General features: G+C 44.1%; 2 protein-coding genes across 2 annotated transcripts in view; one reads left to right on the top strand and one right to left on the bottom strand.

The window, feature by feature from the left end:
- The first annotated feature begins 1,059 nt into the window (after positions 1-1,059).
- PPM1M (protein phosphatase, Mg2+/Mn2+ dependent 1M) lies at positions 1,060-7,015 on the top strand. The gene is made up of 9 exons (XM_026857181.1): positions 1,060-1,239; positions 1,832-2,086; positions 2,604-2,716; positions 3,262-3,346; positions 3,674-3,792; positions 4,281-4,344; positions 5,680-5,787; positions 6,081-6,229; positions 6,512-7,015. Exons 1-9 carry the CDS (start codon positions 1,159-1,161, stop codon positions 6,654-6,656), a joined length of 1,119 nt encoding a protein of 372 aa, XP_026712982.1. The 5' UTR covers positions 1,060-1,158; the 3' UTR covers positions 6,657-7,015.
- Positions 7,016-8,550: 1,535 nt separating this feature from the next.
- Positions 8,551-25,654, bottom strand: part of WDR82 (WD repeat domain 82) — an 18,430-nt gene continuing 1,326 nt past the window's right edge. The window contains exons 3-10 of the mRNA XM_026857591.1: positions 21,286-21,411; positions 18,662-18,728; positions 17,595-17,694; positions 15,609-15,725; positions 14,755-14,910; positions 14,565-14,634; positions 12,605-12,747; positions 8,551-12,118 (exon numbers count right to left, since the gene is read on the bottom strand). Coding sequence (XP_026713392.1) covers positions 12,089-12,118; positions 12,605-12,747; positions 14,565-14,634; positions 14,755-14,910; positions 15,609-15,725; positions 17,595-17,694; positions 18,662-18,728; positions 21,286-21,411 — 809 coding nt within the window. The 3' untranslated portion in view covers positions 8,551-12,088. The remainder of the gene's footprint in view (positions 12,119-12,604; positions 12,748-14,564; positions 14,635-14,754; positions 14,911-15,608; positions 15,726-17,594; positions 17,695-18,661; positions 18,729-21,285; positions 21,412-25,654) is intronic.

Below are 25,654 nucleotides of genomic sequence, written 5' to 3'. Positions count from 1 at the left end.
GCCGCTCCCCTCGGCCTCCCCCTGGAGAAGGGCGGCTGGAGGCGGGGGTCGGCCCCTGCCTGCACGGGGGGAGCCGCTTCCTCCTGCGGGCACAGCAGCAGAGCAGGGTTGGAGGTGGCGGCAGGTTCTCCTCGGCCCTTCTCCCCTCCCTTCTCGGGGAGGCAGCAGCGTGGGACGCACCTGCCCGCTGCCCTGCCTGCACCCTGCCAGCCGCAGAGCAGGACGCCATTGCTTGTGGCAAGTGGCAGCCCTGAGAGCAGAGTCAGGTCAGTTCAAGTATCTCGTCTCCTGCTGCCGGTGATGTTTACACCTTAATTTTACTGCTGGGATGCTCTGCGCCCTGGTTGCAGGGAGCTGCTCAGGCAGGGCTCTTCAGCTGTGGTGGGCAGCGGTGGGCAGAAAGCCCCCCCGCAGGGGGGAGCAGGGTGGATGCTTGGGGCAGGGGGGGGAGTTTCTTGGGGCTAACAGCACCAAGCGTCTATCCCCTTGCTCCTAGTAAAGCAAAGGGAGGGGGAAGATCACGGGAAATCTCAGTTTCCCGTTTTTAAGGGCAAAGGAGATTGATCAGGCAGAACAACTCCAGCCAGGAGCTGTTCCAAAATCCTGGCCAGACCACGTCACGACCCCTGTGGTCATGGGATGGTGCAGTATGGAGAGAGAAGCAGTGCCAGGAGAGCTGTACAAGGAAATTCGGGGACAAACATTAGCAGTGCTGGAAGGAAAAACAACAGTGGTGGTTTTGCAATTCACTGTGTCACCAAGGAAATAGCACAGTGTGGGCTGCTGACAGGGGCTGCCTGCGGCCAGGGTGCTCCAACACCACTCACTGGTCCCTATGTCCCTGGCCAAGCTTTTCCCTGCTGCACATAAAGGACTGGTTATTTAGGTCCCTAGCAAAGAGATCCTCGAGTTTGAAAAGGGCGTTAGGGAGCATGGGGCTGGAAGGAAGGGGTGAGGTGCAGCCGTTCGCCGTGGCTGCGGAGCACCCAGCCCAGCTGGCAGGGAGCAGGCGAGGTGCAGCACATCCACACGCCTTACCTGGAGCATTTGCACCGCCAGGGTTATCAATGCCGAGAAGTCGGAGTTCAACGAGGACCAGGCGGCTTGCTGTCAGATCTCCATCCGGAGGAGAGAGCCAGGCCTGGAGGAAAATGAAGAATGGCTGATCCTGTGCTCCACACAGGTACAGCCCCCTGTGCTCACCCTGCTGCCGGCCCTGGTCCGCACCCAAGGGCCCAGGTACAGGAAACACAGGGTTTCCCCATCAGTCCTACCTGTCCGTGTGCTGAAACCCCTTGTTGCACACATTTAGGGTACCCACGTACCTTAGGTCTGGCCAGCAAACGCCCAGGTCTGCCTGTATGTGCTATTTCTACTTCCGTGGCCCATGACTTGCAGCACTTGAGGTTGCCCAAGCCCTTTACTTGCTGCCTCACCTTTCCTTTACTGTCCTCACTCTGCTTTCAAGGGCTGGTGTGTGTTGTCATCACTTGGGGACAGCAACATGAAGCAGGTACAAGGGATGCTCTCACCTGGGAGCAGCTCTGCCTCACCTCTTGTAAAATGGCCCTATCTCCCCTAAAACACAGAAGAGCAGTGCGTGAGGGTGGGTGGCAGCAAATCCAGCTGCTCAGAGCTCAGGTACCGGCCTGGCAGAGCAGCACATGGGCATCATGTGAATTTGAGCTGCTCAGGAGATTATCATATCAGGGAAGGGTAGTTGGGATGGAAAAGCCAGGAAAAACATGTACAGTGATGTCCTGGCTGTGAGCCTGACACCTGTACAACCTCTCCAGCCCTTCTTCCGCGCTGTCCCTCTTCCTTGCTGCAGTTTCTGACCGGTTACTACTGGGCACTGTTTGATGGCCACGGTGGCCCAGAAGCTGCCATCATCGCCTCCAACTACTTGCACTACTGCATCAAGCAGAAGCTGGAGGAGGTTGTGGGAGGCATCACAGAGGCCTGTCCCCCCATGCATCTCAGCGGACGCTGTGTTTGCGATAGTGACCCCCAGTTCGTGGAGGAGAAGCACATCCAGGCAGAGGACCTGGTGGTGGGAGCGCTGGAGAATGCCTTCCAGGAATGTGTGAGTATCCCCGAGCAGGGCAGTGCTCCTGCTGCCCTAAGCAGTCAGTCTGTCCCTCCCCGCTGCCCACGGTGGGCAAGGTCTGCAGTTCTGCAGCTCATAGAGCAGGCAGGAACATTCAGCCAAACCTTCAAGCGTGCTGAGATTGCACGGGGTCAGCTCCCTAAGATCTGCCTCAGATCTATTGTATGTCAGCAGTGCTGACCCAGAGCAAAGTGACGGCATCTCTGCTAAGCTGCACCCAGTGGTTACACTTCCTTAGGACTAGGTGGTGGCTACTGTCACACTTGTACAGCACATACAAGTTTGAGGTCTCCCCATCGTGCTCCTAAAGCAGTTCTTAGTCAAGCAGCAACAGTTTTGTTGGCTGTACCAAAGCACCATTGTCTTTCGCCTTGCTGGTTTCCCGTGGCTGTCTGCAATCAGTTTTAATTCTGGATTTCTGCTGGGAGGTATGAGGTAGCAGCAGAAAGCAGCAGCCTGGCTCATGTCACTCCAAACTTATTTAAACCAACAGGATGAAGTCATCGGCCAGGAGATGGAAGCTACAAACCAGACAGGAGGCTGCACTGCTCTGGCTGCCCTTTATTTCCAGGGAAAGCTGTATGTGGCTAATGCTGGGGACAGCAGGTGAGCCATAATAAAAGGGGGATGAGAGCTGGGAGATGAGCAAGGCTTCCAGCATCTTATTTAATCCTGCAGAAGCTAAATGTGCAATCCAGCCATTTCCCTCCTGCCTGCCACAGGACCTGATGGAAGGATGGGTGCTCTCATGCTTCCAGGAAGGGTTTTGGGATTTCAAGGGACTAACGCTGCCCAGCCACAGGGCAGCACTAGGGTGGTAGTGCAGCAGTAAACTCAGCCTGGCAGGTGTTTAAAAAGTGGAAGGTGATTTCAAGAGCTTCCTCATCTGAACTTGGCTCACCCTTCCTCTAGTTAGTGAATTCTACCATTGTCAAACCAGGCAAGCTCAGTCCTCTGCTGCAACAGTGCAATTGCAATGGAGTTATTTAAAATACACCGTCATTTTTAAGTGTTTCTGGGTGCAGAGCTATATTCTGGCATTGTTCTGCCACTGGTTACCCCCTGGCCCACACCTGGCTGACCCTGGGGCTAACCTCAGTAAGAGGAGGGCTGCAGTGACAGCTCAGCTCTTTGCCTCTTCCCCATCACAGGGCAATTCTTGTTCTGAAGGACGATGTCGTGCCCATGAGCTGTGAGTTCACACCTGAGACAGAGAGGCAGCGAATCCAGCACTTGGTGAGTGACTCCTTCCATGTATCAGACAATCCAGCCACAAGCATCCCTCTGGGTCAGAGAGGGCTGGTGGCAAGAGGACCACCAGCTTTTCTCAAAGGCCACTATGCAGCTAGAATGCCATCTGGCACTAGCCAGGGAGGGCTGGGGACAAGATTCAACCAACAGCCTTTAGTATGGAGATGCTTACATCCTCCTTAGGGTATGCTTTCCCGGTTCTGTTCTCCATTGTGCTGCTGGGAGTGCCAGTCCTGAGGCAGAAGCCATTCTGGTGCCCTGCTCCACTGAAGCAGAACCTGTCCATCTTCATGCTTTCATTCCTGCTTCCAGGCTTTTCTTTTCCCAAAGCTCCTGGATGGCGAGTTCACACGCTTTGAGTTTCCACGGAGGTTGAAGGGAGATGACGTGGGCCAGAAAGTCCTGTACCGGGATTACTTCATGGAGGGCTGGTGAGTCCTTTCTGCCTGAGGATAAGGTTGTGGCACAGGGCAGCTTTACCGTGATGAGGAGGTGCAGGGAGAAGGGGCATGGCCCACTGGCAAGAGCAGTGGGCTTGGTGGTGCAAAGCTGTGCCAGATCAAGTGAAGGATGATGCTGTGAGCAGCCTTCCCCATGATGGACGGACTGGGACTCTGGCAGGGCAATTAGGGAACAGCTGAGATGGTCCTTCGGGGATCCTGCGAGGTGGGGCTGGTGCAGAGAGTCCCAGTGTAGTGCAAGTACAAGCTGGGGATGAAGAGGAGGAGTAAAACCACCTGGGCATTCAGCAAGGGGTCATCTTCACTGCATCTGCTTCAACAAGTCACCTTGCCCTGTCCTCAGTCAGCTGCCTGTGCATGGGGGCACCACAAGGGTTGAATCTCAGTCAAAATACTTTGATTTGGTTGTACTATCAAGTCAGACAAATCCCAAATCAATGGTGAATTCTCTGTTCTAGGGGATACAAGATGGTGGAGAAAGCTGACCTCAAGTATCCTCTTGTCCATGGTCACGGGAAGCAGGTAGCTTAATGCTTTATACACTGGGAAGGCAGAGGCAAGTCTGCTGGGGGTCCTCAGCATCCCTGTCACTGAGTCACACTCCAGGGCACTACGGCAGATTGGGGCTGCAGCACACCCAGTGCTCTGGGGGGCTCCAGCATGGCGCAGTTCCACAGCTCCCTTCGCTAGCACCGTGCTGCCTGGTTAGCATAAACCAGAGCCCTCCGGAACAGAGGTTGCACGCTCCTCCAGAGTACCTGCTAGCAAGAGCAGGCAGCACCCCTGAGCCAGCCTGCCCTTTTCTCATCTCCCCTTGCGCACAAGAACTCAGTTTCAGACAAAAAATTATTTCAGTCAGATTCCACTTTGGACTGTCTCCTCCAGCTCTAGCACTTCTCCCACAAACCCTCAAGGAGAGGCTGACAAATGGAGCCGGGGAGGGAAGGAGGCACCAGGGAGAAGCAATGACTGTACACATCCAGTGTCTGCCAGCTGGAGTCAAGCAGAAAGCCCCTTCACCTCCCACAGCACTACAACCTGCATGCCACCCTGTGTGAGCCTGCACAGGCAGGACGCAGGAACAACCACAAAACCACGGATGAAATGCAAAGAGTAAATTTATTCTTGTTATCTCGCAGCCTGGGAGATCGCTGCAGCAGCACCTGGCCAGAGGCACGCAAGTAGGGACACAGGCACCACAGAGCTCAGTCCTTTCTAGCCAAAAAGAAAAGATCTCAAACCTGCTGCTTTTTCCTGTGTATCCAAGATTTTTGCAGGCGTAGTTTTCCACTGTGCTTTGATCTTTCCCACAGCAGGGCAGGAATCTCAAACATGTTTGGTAAGGTGCCTCTGAGTCTATCACAGGCCTATGTTATCTAAGCAGACATTCTACCTATCAAGCATGCAAAACTAAACAACGCTTAGTATGATACATGTGCTTTTCAATGCTTGAGCATGTTTACAATCCTCTGCAAGGAGACAGTGCAGAACCCTCTTTGCCAGGAGAAGGGACTCCTTGAGCCCCCCAACCCACCCAGTTTTCTTCCTCACCACGCCAAATCAAGAGCAGATGCCACCATGGGCTTCCTGAGGTCTGTAGCATTGCCCAGAACACAGGTACTAACTCCATAGCACACTGTGGGCCACCAGGAGCCTTCCACAGGCAGGCTGTCTCCACACTCATATCAGGCCATCAATTCTGATCATTCCTCCATCTCTGAAGTCACCAGGGGCTGTTCTGGGTGATGCTTGGAGAAGGGTCCTGAAGGCAACACATAGATCAGTCAGGCCACACGTCAGCCTTTAAAAGTGCCACATTCTTGTCTTTCAATACTGTTTTGCTTTGTTTGGGGCCAGGCTCGCTTGCTGGGGACTCTGTCTGTCTCTCGAGGTCTGGGGGATCATCAACTCAAAGTCATCGACACCAACGTTGAAGTCAAACCTTTCCTCTCTTGCATTCCCAAGGTCAGTCACAGCACATGGGAATGTCAGAATGGAATTAAACATGCTGCTCCTCCTTTATAGCACCCATCTCTTACAGACCTGTCAGGTCTTAGCCGTGTCTTTTTTCCATTCCCCATCTCCCCACATCATGCTGAGACAATCCTCAGGACATGAATCTAGAAGCATAGCAGAAAGGGGACATAAAAGAGTCAAAGCACCCCAGTCATGATTTGTCATCTCTTGGGCAGAGTCATCTCTTAGGCCCCTCCAGTACACTGCAGGAATTGTCACCAATTTACTCTTGTGCTTTCCAGGTGAATGTATTTGAATTTGCTCAGCATGACATTAAGGAAGATGATGTCCTCATCATGGCAACTGATGGCCTTTGGGATGTTCTGTGTAACAAAGAGGTGGCCCATGTGGTCAGGAGCTTCCTTGCAGAAAACAGGGCAGATCCTCACAGGTAATACCAGCATTGCTGGTGTTTTCTCTTCCAAAGAACCTGGTCAGACCAAAAGCAGGCCGAGATCACTTTGCTTCTAGGTCAGCTCTGGCATGACCAAGCACCCTTCCTCTGATTTAGGGAAACTGCATTCTGATCTTTCCCCATCTTAAAGGAACAATGATAAAGCTGTTGTCTTTAAAAAAACCCTACTATTTTGACAATGTAAAAATCACATTTCAATATTGTTCTTAAGAGAATAGTGCCATGTTAACCCAAACCTTGCATTTTTTCCACCCACAGATTTTCAGAACTGGCCAAGTGCTTGGTATGCAGAGCCAGGGGAAAGAAGAGAGGCCACCAGTGGATGTTGGATGACAGCCGTGAGGCATCCTACGATGACATCTCTGTATTTGTCATCCCACTGCATAAGAGGGATGAGGACTGACTGTTAGAGATGATGCACAGGATCTCTGTGCCCCCTCATGTGGTGCTATTCAGCATCAACCCGAGACTGAGGGATTTCTGCTGTGCATGTATGCTCCCTTCCAGCAAAACCTGAAAATGCACAGCTGGTACTTATGCAGAAGATAAACATTAGCTGCTTAAGAACATGCAAGAGAGGAACAGTGGGCAACAAATCACTCCCCTTACTCCTTTCTCATTGTTGGGCCAAGGATAAATTGCAAAAGGGGCCATGCAAGCTGAAGGATGCTATTTCCAAGATCTTTGCTGTACAGCAAGACTCAAATTCATGTTTCTAGTGACTCTTCTCCCTTTTTAATATTGCAGAATGAGGATCAGATGAGATCCAACCAGTCTCAAGAGCTGGCTTTCAATCAGACTTGAACCAAGTTGTGTAAAACCAGATGTGTAAGAGAGTCCCTCGTATCTCTTTGCTGAAACACGAGATGTACTGAGAACCCAGGAGTTGCTGCTGTGACAGCACTCGGCGCAGCTGTGCCTGTGGAATGCAGACACTGAGGCAGTAGCCCCGACCTCTTCAGAAAATTGCCATTTGTAGGCAGCACCCCCTCAACACACAGAAGCTACGTGAAGCTACACATCTGTGTACAGCAGCCTCCTGTGTAAAGATACGTGCCTTACTGCTATTTAAGAGCATTTAAGCGTATCAGTATGTAATACAACATACAGATTTCTAACAAACCTTAGTCCACACCACTTGCTAACTTTTTCTATTCATTCAGGTCATTTCTGACAGCAAAGCTGCTTTTGTAGCAGTGGCACTGACAAGAACTGAAGTGTTTAAGTACATCAGCCGATTTAGTAGAAGAGCTCCAAGTAAAATAAACCCAGTTTGTTCAAATGTGTCTGCAGTGCTGGATCTCAAGCGCTTACACTTATTACACCAGGAACAGCAGCACAGACAACATGCCAGAGTTGTGCCTTAAACTCTTGAGAATCTGCTTCTCAACCTGCTCATTAGCCAAGGCAAATTCAAGTTTGGACAAGCTTCCCATCTCCCCAAGGCCCCACTTTGGTTTTCATTATTTGTTACACAAGTTGCAAGATTCCCTAGTGAGGCAGACAAACCCCAGTGTGTGTTAAGTTCCACAAGGATGAAAGCCTTTTTTTTTTTTCCCAGGCATCTTACTGCAGTTTTACTCCTGACAGAGGTTTTACACAGACCCGAGATGGAGAAAAACAGCCTTAGAAAATCACAGGGGAGTCTTTGCCAGAAACCAGTTTCTCACTACAAGTATTCCCTTAGCAGTGCTACCCCGAGGGCTGGGTGTTGAAAGATGATTTCCTGCAGTGGGAGGCCTGGACCCAGGAATGAGGCAGCCTTTTCAGCTCTCTGCTCATGATTTAAGCAAGGGGTAGAACAAAAAGTTTCTCTCCAGCTTCACTTTTCCCCCATCCTCTTGAGTTTAACCTGAAAACAGTGCACATGGAGTTTTACCCATGTTAACGTGATGGTAGCTGCCATCCCCCCGCAGATTTATACTACATAGACATGTACTTGTAGTGACCCAAATCTCCCATTACTCCAAACCAACAAGCTATTTCCCCACCTTCCTGCTGAGAAAGGGCTCAGCTCTTCCATCCAGACCCCAGGCTTCAGTGAACACCCCTTTACCTCAACAAGTAGCTGTTGCAAGACTGCTTCCCTATCCAAATACATTTCTAGGCAAGAAAAAAGCTCTTAAAAGGGACAATTTATGTAGGGATAGCTTCAAAGCATCAAAATTTCCAGTACAGACCTGCCGACTTTTCAAAATGAAGGGGCTTTTAAAAAAAACAGATGATTTTCCCATTCCCCCTTTAAGAAACCAGCAAGTAGTATCACACTGGACAAACGCAGAATTTACAGCACTCAGTGATATCTCTACAAAATATTTATTCATAACAGCCACAACATTGAATTCTCTACATAAGTAGTATTTTGTGACAAAGCATAATTTGACTTCATGTATTTACACTCATCTGGCAGATACCACCTAGGCGTTAAACTCCCCATACCAGGTCATGACCAAAGAGACCAGTTTCCAAGGCTCACCAGGATCCTAGTCCCTGACCCAAAACCAAGGTAAAGTCTCTTAAAGTGCAAATATAGTCAAGAGGCATTGCAAAAGATACACTGCTGCTTCCAAATTTGTTCACCCAGTTGCTCCTGTGTCCCCCAGAGCAGGGGTGGGGACATGAAGCAAGGACCTGGGAGCCTCAATTAAAAAAACCAACTCTGTCAGAGACTAACTTGGAGAATTAGACCCGAAATCTCCCACAGCCCAGACATGCTCAGCCACCACCACTTATTTACAGGTGGGCTGTTGAGGCCCACATCATCCCAAAGAACACTGGAAGGATTGATCTTTTCACTGTTAAATCTGGAGGGGGCATGCTGCTTCCTGCTTGGCTTTGCATGAGGTTGGACACTCCATTAGAGCTGGGAGTGCTGTTTTTAATGAGGTCTGTTTCTCAGCCAGCTGCCCTGAAGAGCACAGGAATTGGTCCTGATACTTTCAGAGAAGCACACAGAAGCTGGAAGCTAAAAGCTTTACCACCTTTCTGGTCTAACCTAGAAACACAATACTTGACAACACTTGGCTCGTGTCCCTCTTTAAAAGGCAGATGGAAAACACCAAGTGCTACACCAGCTAAGAAAGATGTCTTTGCCCGTGCAGGTGGCAGTGGGCCCTGGGAAGGCATTCAGATTTTATTCTGAACTGAGCATTAGTGCTGTGGTGTGCACAAACCTGCAAATTTAAAAGCCAGAAAGTCACTAATGTTCTTAGTGTATGTGTCCTTCTTAATCAGTCCTGTGTTCCTCTTTTCTTAAAAGATTTTGTGCTCCAACCAACACTGCAAGCAGAAGAGAGCTGAACAATGGTCTTTAGACAAACACTCAAACCACATTAATGAAGAGCATTTTTAGAATAAGAGCCTTCCAAGTGCTTCCCTGTGAAAAGTAAGAAAAATGGCTGGAGGTTATCTGTTCTCTTCCTCAAGCAACAGACCTGGTAAAACCCTGAAAGATGATTTGCTACTGAACACTAAAATTTAACTGTTAAAATGCATCACAAACCCCAAATACCTGGATGTTACAAACCACTGCAAAGTATGGCTGCTTACAGAAACACCAACAATGGGAAAATAGCACCAAGCAGCCTGAAACACAATACTGAGCTGAAGAGGTGGCTGTGGAAAGCTGGTCAACAGTGAGGACCGAGATAACTATCTCCCTTCACAGTGGGCATCTATAGGTGACGGTGGGGCAGTACAGGAAGAGGGATGTTGGCGGAACAGTATGAATTTCTCTTCCGCATCTCTAACAGCAGGCCTGTTTGGCAAGATCAAAATCAGTCCGAGCATTCCCTTCCCTCCTCCGGTCTGGAGGACAGCAACTCACATCCCATCACAGACCTGTGCTGTTAGAAATGTCTTGGAACACCTGCAGCAGCATCAGCAGAGGCAAGCCACAGAGCTGAAGGAGAAGCTTCAACCGCAGCACCAATCCAGACAAGTTTATCAGACTGCCTCGTGTGGGCAGTCCTCCTGCCCACTGTCACAGGCAACTGCTGCAGCTCAGCACGAGCTGCTACGTTCAAGGAACCAGAGTGGAAAAATGCTGCCTCCCCATCCACACAGCTCATCTCCACTGACAAGGATTGGGGGTGGGGACACCGGGGAAGGCAAGAAAAAGCAAGAGAAGCTGTTCTGCAAGCCAACTGACTTTTCTAGGGAGACATACTCTGAATTATATACAGGGCCCCACAGTTGAGATGAACTTTGCTGTAGCAGGGGAACATCCAGACAACTGACCTAAGGTAAAATGATCGAGCAGCGTTCTCCAGTATGGACTGACACCTGAGAGCAGAGAGAACAGGCCCACTACTGTCCTTGCCACCTTACCAGCATTTTACATTTAGGAGTGGGGAAGCACACACGCCTGGGCAAGAGAAAGAACTGACTTTCCAAGCTGTGACCCAGCACATAAAACCAAGTGTGTTTGGAAAGGCAAGAATACAATTAACACCACATTTAAGCTGAGCCTGGCCTGGCCTGCTGGTTCATGCATTTGATCAATGCAATGTTTCAGGGAAAAAAAACCAAACTGGAAGCAGGCTTGAAGACCAGCCTGCCATCCTTTCTGTGCCATTCGCCCACAAGCCCCTCTGGAGCAGCAGAGCACATCCCTCCCGTCTCTTTGCAGGGGCGTTCCATGGAGCAGGGCCACAGCAAAGCAGAGTCAGCACAGTCACATGTAAGTTTTTTAAAATTCAATTCTGGAGACACCATCTGACAAAGGAAGCATCACTCTTTCAGGGCCATCGCTGCAAAGCTGCAGGACCTGTAACAAAATGCATGATGAACTGCATGTCAGTTTTATCAACAAAGGGATACAGGTCTAAGCCTGGTGTGGGGAGAACTTAATGGAGCTTATTTACAAACCAGGAAGGGAAAACTGCATGGGTGAAGGTAAACAGCCTAGACACCCCACAATACTGGCCCACATCATATTCTTTAATATCTAAAAGTAAAAAAATATGGCCCATTCCCACTGCCCTCCCCCTCCCCCCCAAATATTTACAAGTAAGAACAGCCATGATACATAAGGAAGATACACAGGGCAGACTGTGTTTTCAGTCTCAGTTTGGTTTCTCCATCTTCCTGCTGACAGACTCCTTTATTGCTTGGGACACCGACTGGACCTCAGCAGTACTGTCTCAGCGCCCTCTGGGATGCTGGCCCAGCAAACAGAAGGGAAGCTTCAGCAAGCTCAGGCAGTGGACAAAACCTGTATGGTTTGCTGCACGCTAAATCGCTAAAGAAAGAGTAACAGGGTGTATCATGTGTATTTACAGTCACCCACTCTTTCGGTGCATGGTCCACTGAAAGAGAATCCAGCATCTGCTGCTGAAGTTGAAAACTGTCAGTGTTCACATTTGGCACAGAAGTAACTTTTCATCAGTGGACTGCAATGAAACCAGAGATCCCAGATGTGAAAAACATGCACTTATGGGAAGGAACTACGTGTTCCATCTTGGAACATCAACAGCCTTGTGCACTTACAGAAGGAACACACACAGTTACAGCTTAAAAAATGCCACAAACATTTTGTAAATAAAGCAGATTCATTGTTTTCAGAAATAATACTTGTGTCAGTTCCAACTTCAGCTGAAGCCTGCTGGGCACGGACTGGAAGGTAAGAACATGTAGCATGCCACTTCTGAACATGATAGGAGGCCACAGAGGAGTCCTCGCAAAGGAATGCAGCAAATAAGGTAAGACATATGGAAACATATGTAGGAACAGGAACACAGTCTAGGAGATCTAGGCAATTCCAATACTGTGCTTGCAGTGACGTGCTGCTGTTAGCAGTATGGAAGTCACTTGACAGCAGCTGCAGTGTAGGAATTAGTCGTCGATAGTTGGCAACCAGAAGGCCTACAAAAGAAGAATGAACATGTTTTACAGAGCAGAACACAAATCTCTCCTACAGCACTGCAGGAACAGAACACTGCTACCTTCTGTGAGCACACAGGCAGAGACTACCAAAGAGCCAGCAATGCCCTCTCAGCAGTTTGAGGTTACAATCCTTGCTGACACTCAATTGCATTGCTCGTTCTCCAGAGCCAGCCAGTCTTACACACACTGAAAATACCAGCTGTGTATAGTGACCTAAAGAACTCATACTTCTGTGTGCACACTGCTGCTCTGCTTTTATGTGTGTGCTCACATGCTGGCCTGCCACGTGTGCTGCCCCACGCAGCTACTGCAAGGTAAGGCACAATCAAAGTGTAACAGACAGGGGCCTGTCTCTCACCAAAGGCCAAGGAAATGGGCACTCAGTGACACTGAGCCTTCTCAGATTCATTTCTGAAATGGTCATCACCTCACTGAGCTAGGAGGAACTTAAAACACTTTCCTTACCATATTGGAACATGCGCTAGCAAAAGTCATGAATTTTGGATTGAACTGCAGACAGGTTATAGGACCCGTGTGTTTCCCATCCAGCACAGCCACCTTCATCCCACTTTCCCCATTCCAAACATGAATCTTCCCATCCTCTGAACCTGCAGGCAGGAGGGGAAAACAAGATACACGATACATTTGAGAGGCTAACAGAGAAAATGAAAAACAAACTTTTCTGTCAGAAAACTGTAGGAACAAGCATGCCTCATCTTCATAGCTTAACCTTTAAAATTCTCTAAGTATCACTAGGGCATTTTCAAAACATCACTCGAGTTCACACCCCTGTAGCCAAACATATATATCTTTGCACTGCAGAGTCTCAACTACACAACACAGTGCAACACTATTCTGGCAAAGAGGTTAACAACTACAGTCACCCAGTGGAAAAGGAGAGCTGACACCATCCAACTAAGGAAGACAGACCCTTGCCAACTTGCACCAGTGTGTGAGGACGAAAGCTGCATGTAAGAGTCATTGTTCACACAAGTTCTCAGTTCAGACACAAGAGATAAATATTTCATGTGGTAGGCACACAATCACATCAAAGGCTTTTGACTGAAGGCAACCATATTTCAATGCACTATGCCAAATACCAAAAGCCTCATTGCAGATGTCAGCACTCCACATTGCTACAATGGGACAGGTTTTTCACTTTAAAATGGCATTTTGCAAACTCTGAGGCTGGGCACTTAACATTTTTATAATTCAATTCTGGTTTGGTCTCTTTTTAAATAGGACTCCAAATAAAAATGCAAGGTATTTTCTTCTGCTTCTGTATTTATACGTATGACCTTTCAGGGATGAAAAATTAAGCCGCAAAAGTCACAGCTTAGCTATATGTAAAAACTGAACAGAAATTAGTGTTTTGGAACTTCTTCCACTATAGCTTTCATTTGGAAGAGCACAACAGGAAGGTAAATACATCCAATAAAGTGCTCTCCAGAGACTGACTAAACAAAGAATTCTGTCCACCTCCTTTGCAATCAGAAAGTTCTCAGCCAGAGTCAAAAAAAAAGTTTTCCAAGACCATCACTCATCCAGGAAAAATGAGGATCTGGATACCAATTACCACAAAGTTAAACATATTCAATGCACCAGCCATATGAATAAGAACAAAAAGAAAGTGCTAGGAGAGAGCAGCATAAGAACAAAAAGAAAGTGCTAGGAGAGAGCAGCACCACACAGATGGGTCTGATGTGTGTTCACGGGTCCTGTTGGGCAGCAGAGCCTAGCAGAGTGACTGAAGTGTTCACCTTGGGGTGCCCAACCTGCAGCACCAGGCTTCACAGGAGTTGCAACTGCTTTTTGCCACTCACTTCACTCAGGAGTCCTTCCTGCAGGGGATGAGGCAGGGGACCTGGGCCAGAGCAATCATACGCTGGGAGCCCACTGCTTCTATCAAGAGGGAAGTGGCTTATTCCACAGACATTGGAGTTTACAAGGGCCACCTGAACAAAATGCAGCTGCCTCAGAACGGGAACATCCAAGAGGTGTACAAACACCCCAGACTGTGAGACCAATTGCCCAAGCACAGGCAGGTGCCTTGCTCAGACAGTGGAGGGCAGGCCATAACAAAGAGCCCCAAAACGCTTAGAGGCAGCCAATGAGCACATCCAAGCCACAGCATGAGGATCACTGACAGAAATGATTCCACACATTACAAAGTTTGCCAGTTTCTTATCTTTTTTGGAATAGCATTCAAATATAAAGGAAAAAAAAAGTCTTGCAGGCTCGTTTAGATTTCAGTCTAGGAAATGCAGAGTAAACTAACAAAACAGGAAACTGTCAATGCAAAGAAAGCTTACAGCTGCATGGTGTTATTTAAATACATTCTGCTTCCCAACAGACACAGCTTTAGTCCTACATAACACACCTAATTTCAGAGCACTGAAATTCTTTCCAAGAAGAATTGTCTTACCTATCATGATGAACTGAGAGTCTGGTGTGAATGATGCCTCCAGCGTGACAGCCTTACTATTGTTATAACCCTATGGCACAAAACAGGAGAATATGTAGTAGAGAGTGTGTCCAAAGTAATCTTGCAACCAAAGGGCACCTGCTCCCAAAACTAACACCAAGTTTCAAGAAGGTAACACAAACATGCTCACCCCAAAAGTATGCAGGATAGCTCCTTTAAAAGCATCAATCAGTCGAATGAACCCTCCATTAGTCGATATGAGAATGAGTTTGCCATCGTTACTGAACTTCAGGCCTGTCCACTCACATGTTCGATCATACTGCATTTTAAACGTAGCAAATGGCCCCTTCAAAGAAAAAACGGGAAATATGATGTAGACTCTGTGTGCATTGCTGCTAACAAGAGTCTGCTTTTAACCTTAGCTCAGGAAAAGTAGTTTAAGATTTTTCAAAAGAAAATCTTTAGTCCTAAGATATCAAAGGAACACGTCATGGCAAAAACATGTCACTGCATGTGTAAGTTTCAAAAAAGTATGAATCCACAGTTCCCACCGCAAAAAAGAGCCACAGTAGGGTGTTTCAATACCCAACAGTCCCATACCCTATTATATTCAACGACAGAAATTAATTTAAGGTAGAATGAAGTTTTCAAACACAGCTGCTAACTGAAGTTAGAGAAAGAGCTTGAGCCACTGTTATCGTCATCTGACTTTTTGAAAACCATGGAACTAACTATTCTCAGCGCTTAGCCAGTTCAGCTGCCCACCCAATTAGTTTCTTTTGAAATTTTCATCCTTGAACACGAGTTTGGAACAGGTTAAAGAGTTAGCAGAAGTAAACTTTAACACTGGTTCAAGAGTGGATTGCAGGAATTAGTGACATCACATATCCCTTTCTGTGTGTGAGATGTGTCGTTACTGAAAATGAGATGCCAAGCAGGCAACCCAGACAGTAAGCTAGAGTAAAGAAATCCAGCCTCTGAGCAGTGAGTTTAGACTACTTCTTGCAAGCTAAAAAGTGTAAAAGTGAAGTTAGGGTAGCTCACCTTGTCAAAAGAACGGAGATCATAAAGCTTCACCATTTCAGAATTGACTCCAGCAGCAAAAATCAACCCTTCTGGGTCAAAAGAACACACAGGCTTCCCTTGGAGATGCATTAAACCCTAGAAAAAAACCAGAAGTTTAGTTAAAATTATTTTGCAAAACTGATGCTCACATTTCTATGACCGCCCCTTGAGCCCACTGTGAGCAAAACAGCAGCCTACATGTGGAACAACTGAATTTCAATTGTAAATATTGAGGTTTTACAGAGGTTCAGAATTCAGCTCCTCAAAAGCAACTCTGACTACTTCAGGTCATCATATGGAAATTCGTTTGCTGCAGTAACAAAGTTTACATTAGAACAAATCAAGACCTCCTTCGAGCTGTTATCCACTCAAAAAGTACCCAGAGAGTGAAGGATGATGTGGCTGTATTAATGAGAACAGCACCACAAAACACTGCTGCTGGGATTGATAGCAACGCTTTATCAATTATGGTTGCAAAAGGGGGGAAAAAAAAAAAAGAAATCTGAAAGCAAGTAGAAAGAAAGAGCTCCAGTGAACACTGCTGCTGAACTTTCTGTGCCTGTCTAATGACAACTCATACCTTCTGGCAGTCAACAGAACTTACATACTGAAACTGACAGATTACTATCAGTGCTTATTTTTAATGTTAACTTTTCCTTAACTTAAATAGAAAGGGCTTGAGGAAATTTGGTAAAAGCCAACAAGATATATAACTTTCTGTATCCTGACTGGCAGGTGTATGTGTTAGCCAAATGTCTTTATGTAACTGTATACACATAAGTAAGAACACATCTTTGATTAAATCAACAATACATTTAAGAAGTTTCTGCATTTTGGAAATACCATTCTTCTCTAGAGAAGTCTAGAGACTTTACTACTTCTCTCTTCTTTCCAGTTTAGGTCAGTTTTCCCTGTGATACCTGAAGGCTAGGCAGTAAGCTAGTGAATGCTCAGGGCCCCGGCAAGTGGGGTATCTCTGGTTTCCCAACAATATTTCTAGGCACTACGGCTGCCACCTCATGGGCAAATTGAAAATTACGACTAACACTTCCTCAGCCAGTTTCCCAAACTTTCCTGGCTGCAGCTTCCAGCTACAAGTCCTAGTTTCACCATTCTTACAAGTTCATGTATTAGCATAAATCACAGAATTGCTACTGAGTTTACAATCCTATCTGTAGCAACTTTGGAACTGAGATTCATGCCAAGGGAAACTTACACACTGGCATTAAGGGCATACTCCCAGAGAAGGGCAAAATTAAGATTTCTTGTCAGAAGAAGCTTGGGTTTAAGACAGATAAAACCATTTTCTAAGACATGTAACCTTTTCTTCCTTTCGCATTTACACCATCTGGAACAAGTAAATAGCCCCCCCTCGTATGCAAAATGGTCCCAGTGAGATAGGAATATATGAGTACACCACTATGTGTCCAGACATAGGGACAAAAGAGCTCATCACAAATAAACAGATGGAGATTCTACTGCTAGTCTTTCCTTCCTGCCCCTGCTGCCAGCTCCAGTACTTTTCTTTAGATAATCAGTTTCTTCATCAAATTTAATTGCATTAAGACATCAATTTTAAACAGACACTAAACACTCCGATAAGGTGCATTCCCAACTCAGGAAAGATGCTGGCTAAGAGAGAACTGTCTCTGTATGGGGTAGCAGCCTGATGAACAAAGCTGATGACACCCAGCTCTTCTCTTGTTTCATCAGCTGTGGGTGTTATTTCCTGCTCTTCCCAGCGCCTCTGCAGCAGAGGCACAGGGGAAAGCGAGCACTGTTACACAATGCAACACACATTTCGCAGAGATTGCTGATCGAGGCTCCTTCAGCATTACAGGAAGGTGTCAGCAGTAAATCAGTAACATACATTTCTGGCAGTATTTCTGTTTTATAACAAACATCCATTCTTCATCCTCTTAACTGAAAACACAACACAATACGCACATGAATTTGATATCCTACCTGGCAATTTGGAGAGCGGAGATCCCAAAGTCGAATAGTTTTATCAAGGGATCCAGAAATAAAAGTATCATCCACTGGAGACATTGAAAGAGCAACCACTCTGCAACACAGAAGACCACGTGCATAAGAGACACACAAAAGAAATGGAGCAACACCTACCTGATAAACACAAATAACATACTCAGAACAGGTTTCCCTCTATGCTTGCCTTTATTATATACACAACTCAGAGTTGGGCCACCACCTCAGTGAATGTCAACTTAAATTAGTCCTTGCTCCTTCTTATAGAGGTATGCTAAACCATTACATCACACAAAGTCCACCTTAATTTCCCATGATATTTCAATTCTCTATTCTTTCAGTGATCAAAATGTCAATAAATTTCCATCAGTCAGCAAGTCTTTATTGTTCTTGTCTTTGGTTCTGCTCCTGATCACATTGTCTATTGGTCCATTTTAGTGTCATCAAGTCATCCATCTTCAAACAGCTTCTATTTTCCTTCACCTTCTGCAACCTTCTTTCATTGTTCTATTCAGCACTAACTTTTTAGAAATTAAATCTTATAACCTTTAAGAACCTTTAAAAACTAGACATTTTAATTATCACCCAAATCATATCTTATGTGTATATCAGGTAAAATATTATAATGAGCTTAAACATAAAGGTTTCAATTCGTCTATCATTATCTACTGATTAACTAGGCTGGGGTTTTGGCCAACCATGGTGAGGGCTATACATAGGACAAATCAGCAGTACAGCATGGTTCCATGACTTCGATCTATTTGAACACCTGCATCCTTACAACAGCTTACTAGTTTCTAGTCTCTTATTCAGAATCACAATGATAATTTCTTATTTCTATTATATCAAATATTTATCTATGAGTAATCATTAAAAGATATTTTAATCTTTTTATTAACACTACCCCAACAGTTGTGTACAAGTTCAAAATTTCCATGAACAGCTTCTACAAAGCAAAAAACAGAGTGAATCAAGTGTAATGTAACTCAAGCTCATTACAATCATTATTTCCATTTCTGTTGTATTGCCTCCAAGCCACATCTCACCTTTTTGTATGCCCAGGGAAATATCGAATGTATTTGTTGTCATGCAGGGAGAGGTACCGGATTGTATCTGAAAACATAAACAAACCATAGGTTTTATTTTACCATGAACCCAACATTATCTGTAAGTGGTCACACAGCAAGCTTGCTCCCCACAGCAACAGCAATCTTGCCATAGTAAGTCAGGTCATTTGATTTCAAGTCAGACTTTGAAACTGAATCAAGTTAGAAACAGACATAAAACAACTTGGTTTCCAAGACAGAACTGGAAATGAGGCACCAGGAAGATACTTCCCACTGTCTGAAGTCATATTACAGCTTAAAGGCAAACTGTCATGTGATTTATGCAAGTTAATTTTGAAGTTGCTAAAATTTAAGTACCAGAAGGTTTTATTCCATCATTCTCACAAAATTGAGTGTATCAAATTTACAAAGTTGACACACATTTTTTTGCTATACAGCATGAATCTTACTGTTTTACATACGTACACATCCAGCAAATAAGTCTCTGACTAAACAGTAAGCATAGGAAATGTGCGAATTCTAGCATTTAGCCAAAGAGAAGATAAAAACATGAACTTCAAAGCCAAGCAAGACCATTAAAAAGCAACAAATCTCTCTCCTTTTTTTTAATCTGACAATCAACAGCTTCACACATTCTCTGCAATTAGAGCAGCTAAGCTTTAAGAAGAGGACAGAGGAGTAATCTAAAGCTTAGTCCATTTAAAGCAATTTTAAAAATATATTGAATAAATCAGAGCAGCACCACAACATTTCTCAAGTGGCAATTTTATACTGAGTATAGATGAACATACCAAGAGTAGCTCAGAATTTTGTAAGATGCTGTTGAGACTTTCTCCCAAGATTAAAAGAAAACCTTGTAAGAGTAAACAATTATTAAAGCACAGAAGCTACTTTTTAAAATCTTTATCCATCTGAGCAATGAAATGTGAAGAACACAAGTTAAACCTCTGATATTTGAAAGCAGCAAGCAAAATCACTTCTCATACTAGTTAGAGAACACTAGTTTAAGCTGTTGCTGGATGGAAGAGATTTGCATTATGCACCTGCACCATACAAGAGACTCCATACTGCTGTAACATCTTGCTGAGGCTCCAAAGAGAAACTGAGGGAAAAGGACATTTTTGCTTTTGACTCAGAAGAACAAGAGCCAACAGGATGCAATACACACAGAGCATTTTAACACTCAGAAGGGCTACTGTGTTCAGAGCTTTTTGAAAGGTTCATTCAGCAAACTTTGTTTCTGTAAAAAAATAATCAAGTTACCATTTTTGCCTGAGGTTTCACATCAAGCTGAGATGAGAGTTCTAGACTGCTCTCCAGTTATCTGACAAGAAAACTAAAACTGATTGATCAAGCTGGAAACATGATGCTGGTGACACACCATTCTGAAAGGCTCTAAGTGACTACAGGTGACTATCCAAAACATAAATCCCCAACACCAGTGCCACACCCCATCATGGCTAGATGCTGATATGGTTCAAGCACACTGTTAAGACATCTCTAGTTTTTCCCAAAAGAACTGTCATTACCTGATTTCCAAAGTATCCGTGTAGAATTTCACCTTCATTTGCTAAAGAGGAAGCACTGGGAACTCTAATCCTTTGTGATCCTTTTTGTTGGCAGCGCTCTGTCCCAGGCAAGGCAGTGGCCTGTACAGTTATCTCCTGTACCGGGTGGTATCATAGACCCTCAAACTGTACAAACTACTACCTCAGCCTGGAATCAGGCAAGATGAGCTAGGTTCAAAGGTCTTAAGGAAGTCTTCAGAAGTCAGTGGACTGGTAGCAACTCCAACACATTAAATGCTTGGGAGCAATCGCCAGTACTCCTATAACATGTTCCTGAGTTAATTTTTCCTCCTGATAACTGCGTAACAGGTTAAATACAATGCACGAAGCCCAAGACTGCATGCATTACAGACTAGAGAGTATCTGGACCCCCACAGAACACCCTGCTGGTTTTATCAGGCTTATGGTTTGTAATAACAACAAATACTTTCACATTCTACCTCTTTTCTTCTAATCAAGTATTTATCATAATGCTACCCTGCAGGATGAAGACTCTTAAGTTCTAGTTCCTCAAAAGCTTACCTGTGCTTTTAAACAAAAACCCACAACTGAAAATGGCATTAAAAATGCTTCATTAAATCATTAATTGCTGCACACTGAGAATGGAAAAACATCCCCTTCCTTTGCAATTGATTTGTGTGTGTACCAGACAAAACTACAGCATTTAGCCCACCTTCTGGCCACATGCTCCTTCTACCTCATTTCACACATAAGAAATTAAGGCACAGAGGCTGACTGACAGCACTGGTATCAAACAGCAAAGTGAACAGCAGAATCAAGAACTGAACTTTTATCCCACTAACAATGTTTAATCCCTTAGTTATTGCAGCAATGAACAAAACTCACGTCAGCATGCTTAAGGGAACACCACCGAGTTGTGCATTTGAGTTGAACATTAATTCCTCTGTCTCTGACAGCGCATTTATCACTGAAAAGTTTCTATAATTTTTTCCCAGCTCTTTAGATCTGTTTATCCAGGCATGTAGTTTTAAGTGTAAGGAGACAAAATATGTTCAACTCCAGTAAATTACTTACCATCTATTTTGTTGGAGCTGTACACAACAGTGTTGGCAGCATGTGTGTACCTGATGAGGTCCACGCCATACTTCTTACTGTACAGTGTTCTCTTTGGTCTGTCAGAAGGAAGCAAAAATAATAGCACTCACTGCAACAAAATGCTCAAAACACAACTCACCGCGTTAAAAAGGCCTGTTTTCATTGAGATACTGCAGGATTGTTTCAAGTAGTCAAATGTTTTTATACAAGGTAAGAAAAGCTTCTGTATTTGATTTTCAAACAAGCACCTTGGTGCTTCTTTCAAGACCATCCCTAGGCTTGAGGAATTCCCTGTAACACCTGAAAAATGCACTTGTCTCCTCCAAAAATTCTTTTTACAGTAGACATCATGGGAAAAAGAATATGAGGAGGTAGCACAACGAGCCGTTAATGTCAAGCAGCACTGCCTCATCACTCCCATGACCATCCAAATCCCTAACCTATCTGCTACTTAGATTAAGAATAATTTGTCTTTTTGTTCTATATTACTTCAAATCGTAGAACAGTGTCTCATTCAGAATAGGCCTTCTCAGTATTAAGACACACACAGTAGTCTATAAAAGCAATGCTAACACAGGGACTCTTAAACTACTGGAGAATTATATTCGATCTTAAAAGACTCAACATTTTGCTAAACAAAAGACGTTCTAGTGAGACGAAAGAACATACAGAACTGGATTTTTAGGGGGTCTGGTAAGCAAGTGATGTACTGCAGTATGATAAATTTAAACTGCAAAAAACTTAGAAGTATCTGGTTAATAAGTGTATCTTGCAGCAGCAGCACCTGTTCAAGCAGTGCAAGGTCTCCACTACCCTCCTTCCACCTTTTTCCTCAGATGAAGTAGCACAGAGGTTTCGAAGCTGGGCAGTCAATCAACAGCAATACCCAGCAACACCAGAAACAATAGTCTCTTCCAGCAGTTATTTTTAATCTAGAAATTCTTAACTATGGTTATTACACAGGCCCACAAAATATTTTACCAGCAAAACCCAAAGACAACAGCATGGGAATGGAAGCAAACAGGAGGAGTGGTTTACATCAATACTGCTGCCAATAGAAAAGTTTATCAGACTACACCCTCAGACAAGGCATGTATAAAATGCTCAACTTTTTCCTTGTTTTCATTAGCCTCAAACTGACAGACCCAAACAGGAGCATGAGTTGGAGACTTTTCATATCAGAAAACAGTCATTCATTCTTAAAAATTCTCAAACATCAGAAGCCATAGAGCTTCCACTTCAAATGAACTTGGTGGGGACAAGCTTCCATTAGCTGAAAGCCAATGCAGCAACTGTAATTAAATCCCATACACCACCTCTTCCACTCACACCAAATCTCAACAGAGTCTTCCTCAGTTCCTCCAGTAGGTTCTTAAATCAATTTTCAAATGCTAACACGCTACAAACTGAAAACACTGCATCAAATGTAAATTTAGACACCAAAATTCTGTAACATTATACCTCATATACTTACCCGTACTACACACTCTAGTTACCTCAGCTATGCTGTTGACCACGTTGAAAAAAATTTAAAAAAAACACACAAGAAAAAACCTCCACAAACTTCAAAACATACTAAGACTCTCATGCCTAGTCTGGCTCTTCCTTATCTGTGAAAAGTTTAAAGCTTAGAAGCTCCATTCAGAATAAACAAAGATACACAGGGAAAATAAAGATTAACATATGGACAAAAGCACATTTATGAAAAAGAAGGAAAGAAAATGCTTCTGTTTTAAGAAAGGTGAAGTTTTTGTGTTAGTTGACAGAAGCAAAAGCATGTCACTTCACACAAGACAAACCGCCTGTTCCCAACCATTTAAAAACACAAACAAGAAAACTAAGTTTTTCATATTTTTTAAACAAATCACAATCACTAAATGTAATTCCAAGTTTAACCTTAATCTATCCAGCCCACTTGCAAAGAAAGAAAAATGTTTTAGAAGATGACAGTGAAATCTTCTATAAAGCTGATAGAAAACTTCATCACTGAAGGTGATGATGATGCTCATGAAGTCAGTCAATTTTTTCAAGCTCGTTGCCTAAAATCAGAATATACATAACAAGGGAATCTGTGTTTCAAGGAGATCATTTTGTCCTGTCAGCCCCTGGCTACACATCACTGTTTAAACTGTCCTGACACTTTCAGAAACTTAAGTTCACTGAGATGAGCCTAGTCATACTGGTAAGGACTCTTGTAGCTGTATGGCAAAACAAAGCAAACTAGGTGATACTTAGGTACAACCAAACACAGCTGCATTTGAATTCTACCAGCAGAACTGCTCATTAACAGGGGGAATAAAACCTGTAAATTTTGCCACTTTTACATGGGAACAAGTTTTAACATTCAGGCCATTTGATTAAGTAGGGTATCTTATACTGAACCCAGCAAGCAGGACATTTCCTCCTGGCCGTTATATTCATTAGCAATGACATATACAAGAAGGTGAGAGTTCTAGGCCCTTGAAATGGTGGTTTAACTAAGAAATTTACTATAGTCCTGAAACTGCCGAATTCCACCATGTCACAACAACGATCTTTCACACATTTGATTTTTCAACTCCACATGAATCTCTAGTGACAAAGTAATTCACACCTAAAACATTCCAGGTGAGGGAAAAAAAAAAAAGGTCCTGCATCCCTAGATACCTCTAAAAATCACAGTTACACTTTAAAATCAATTGATGGTACAGGAGAAACTTTCAAATTCATTTTCTAACCACTGAAGAAATGCATCCTGAAACAGGGGTTACCTTGATGAAAATATTCTCAATGCCCTGTAGCACTGCAATAGCTAACCATCGATCTTCTACATTTAACTTAAGCAAATCCTCTGACTGTAAAGCATACATCAGGACTCGATGGAGATAGGGATGAGAGGACCAAATGCCTCCCAACCCATCAAACTATTCTTTATAAGTTTGAAAACGGAAGAGCAATCAATACCTAAAAGCATTAACGCCACTCAGTCCTTCTACTATTGTAAACAACTAGGATCTAGAGTACATGGTAGACACCATAAAGTTACCTATTTTTACATAAATAAAAATTACATAATTTCAGAAGTTCACTCTATCAGACAGGGAACACCAACAACTTTTAAGACAAAAAGCAAGCAAACTAAATAGAAGTATAAAATAACATACAATAAGTGGTCTACAAATTTAGAGAATATGCAGGATGCAATCTTTCAAATACAAGTATGCTGCCTTGGTCATCTTGAAAAGCAGGAGAATTAGGAATTCCTGGTGTATGCTTTACTAGAAAATATACACCACACATCTACCTCCTGGTACTCTCAAGCCATTTCTTTTTCATTCCTGCATTACCCTGTCCTTTTTATTCTCTTTTTTTACAATACACATGTTCGGTTTTCTTTCACTTCCTGTATGTGATGCTCTCTAGTCTTGACTTAAAAAAAAAAAAAAAATCACCTCATATTACATCTCTACATCAAGAAGCACATGTAAATTAAAACTTAAAATTTAAATTAATTTAATGCAGCCAAATGCATACTTGTACCAATTGAGAAAGGTTTTAATGGAATAACATCATTTGGCTCAATTTGTTCCAACTCTCATAGAATACAAATGCATTTTGTATACGTTCCAAGACATCAGCTGCAAGTGTTACTAGTTATTTGCACCGTTTTATCCTCTGAACAAGAGCACCATATCTCAAGTGCTGTGCAAATTTCTCAGGTTTTATCCGTAAAACAAGTGTCATGTGACCAATGAAAAAAGATAAACTAGACTAGATGAACTGTTCAGTGAGAAACACACAAACCTTAATTCACTACCCTTAAGTATCAAAAAGTAATAAACACTTTGCTTGATTAAATATAAAGTCAACGTTTGAAGACAAATGTAAATCACACCTGTATTCTAACTGTGCATTACAGATAAAAACGCAATTAGAGACACGGATTTAAGGCACTGAGGACCACCTTTATCCACAACGTTCCCAGACATCACTTAGGAACTAGGCTTTAAGGAAAACACCATTTAAGTTTTTAGAAGTTATAGTATGCACACACCACACCATCTTCACCTTTTGGCTTAAAGCATTTATCCATGAAGTTACACTCAAATTAGGTTGTTTAAAATAGCACATGTCTACAGTGCCCACAGCAATTGTTTCTATTTTAATTAGTAAGACTTAAGCCCAGAAGCCCGAGAAGTCAGTTTGCATATCTGTAATAATCCCGAGGCCTGAAAACATGGCCAGACTCAGCCCCTTAAGCTTAACAACTATTTATTTCTCACAGCAGTGAACTCTCTCACACTTGGGAAATTACCATCACTTGCTCCAGCCTACTAGAGATAACAAGCAGATACCCGTAGTGCAGACA

The sequence above is a fragment of the Athene cunicularia genome (assembly GCF_003259725.1).
Source record: "Athene cunicularia isolate RWA chromosome 12 unlocalized genomic scaffold, athCun1 chr12_part1, whole genome shotgun sequence".
Classification (NCBI taxonomy): Eukaryota; Metazoa; Chordata; class Aves; order Strigiformes; family Strigidae; genus Athene; species Athene cunicularia.
Note: the sequence above shows the minus strand (reverse complement) of the source record. Positions and strands in the feature narration are given on the sequence as shown.

What these genes read in the sequence shown, in the direction of transcription:
- PPM1M (XM_026857181.1), top strand. Translation starts at nt 1,159, where the DNA reads ATGGCTGATCCTGTGCTCCACACAGGTACAGCCCCCTGTGCTCACCCT. An exon ending in GGCAGCGAATCCAGCACTTG is followed by an intron (nt 3,347 to 3,673) that starts GTGAGTGACTCC and finishes TCCTGCTTCCAG; the next exon opens with GCTTTTCTTTTCCCAAAGCT. An exon ending in GATTACTTCATGGAGGGCTG is followed by an intron (nt 3,793 to 4,280) that starts GTGAGTCCTTTC and finishes TCTCTGTTCTAG; the next exon opens with GGGATACAAGATGGTGGAGA.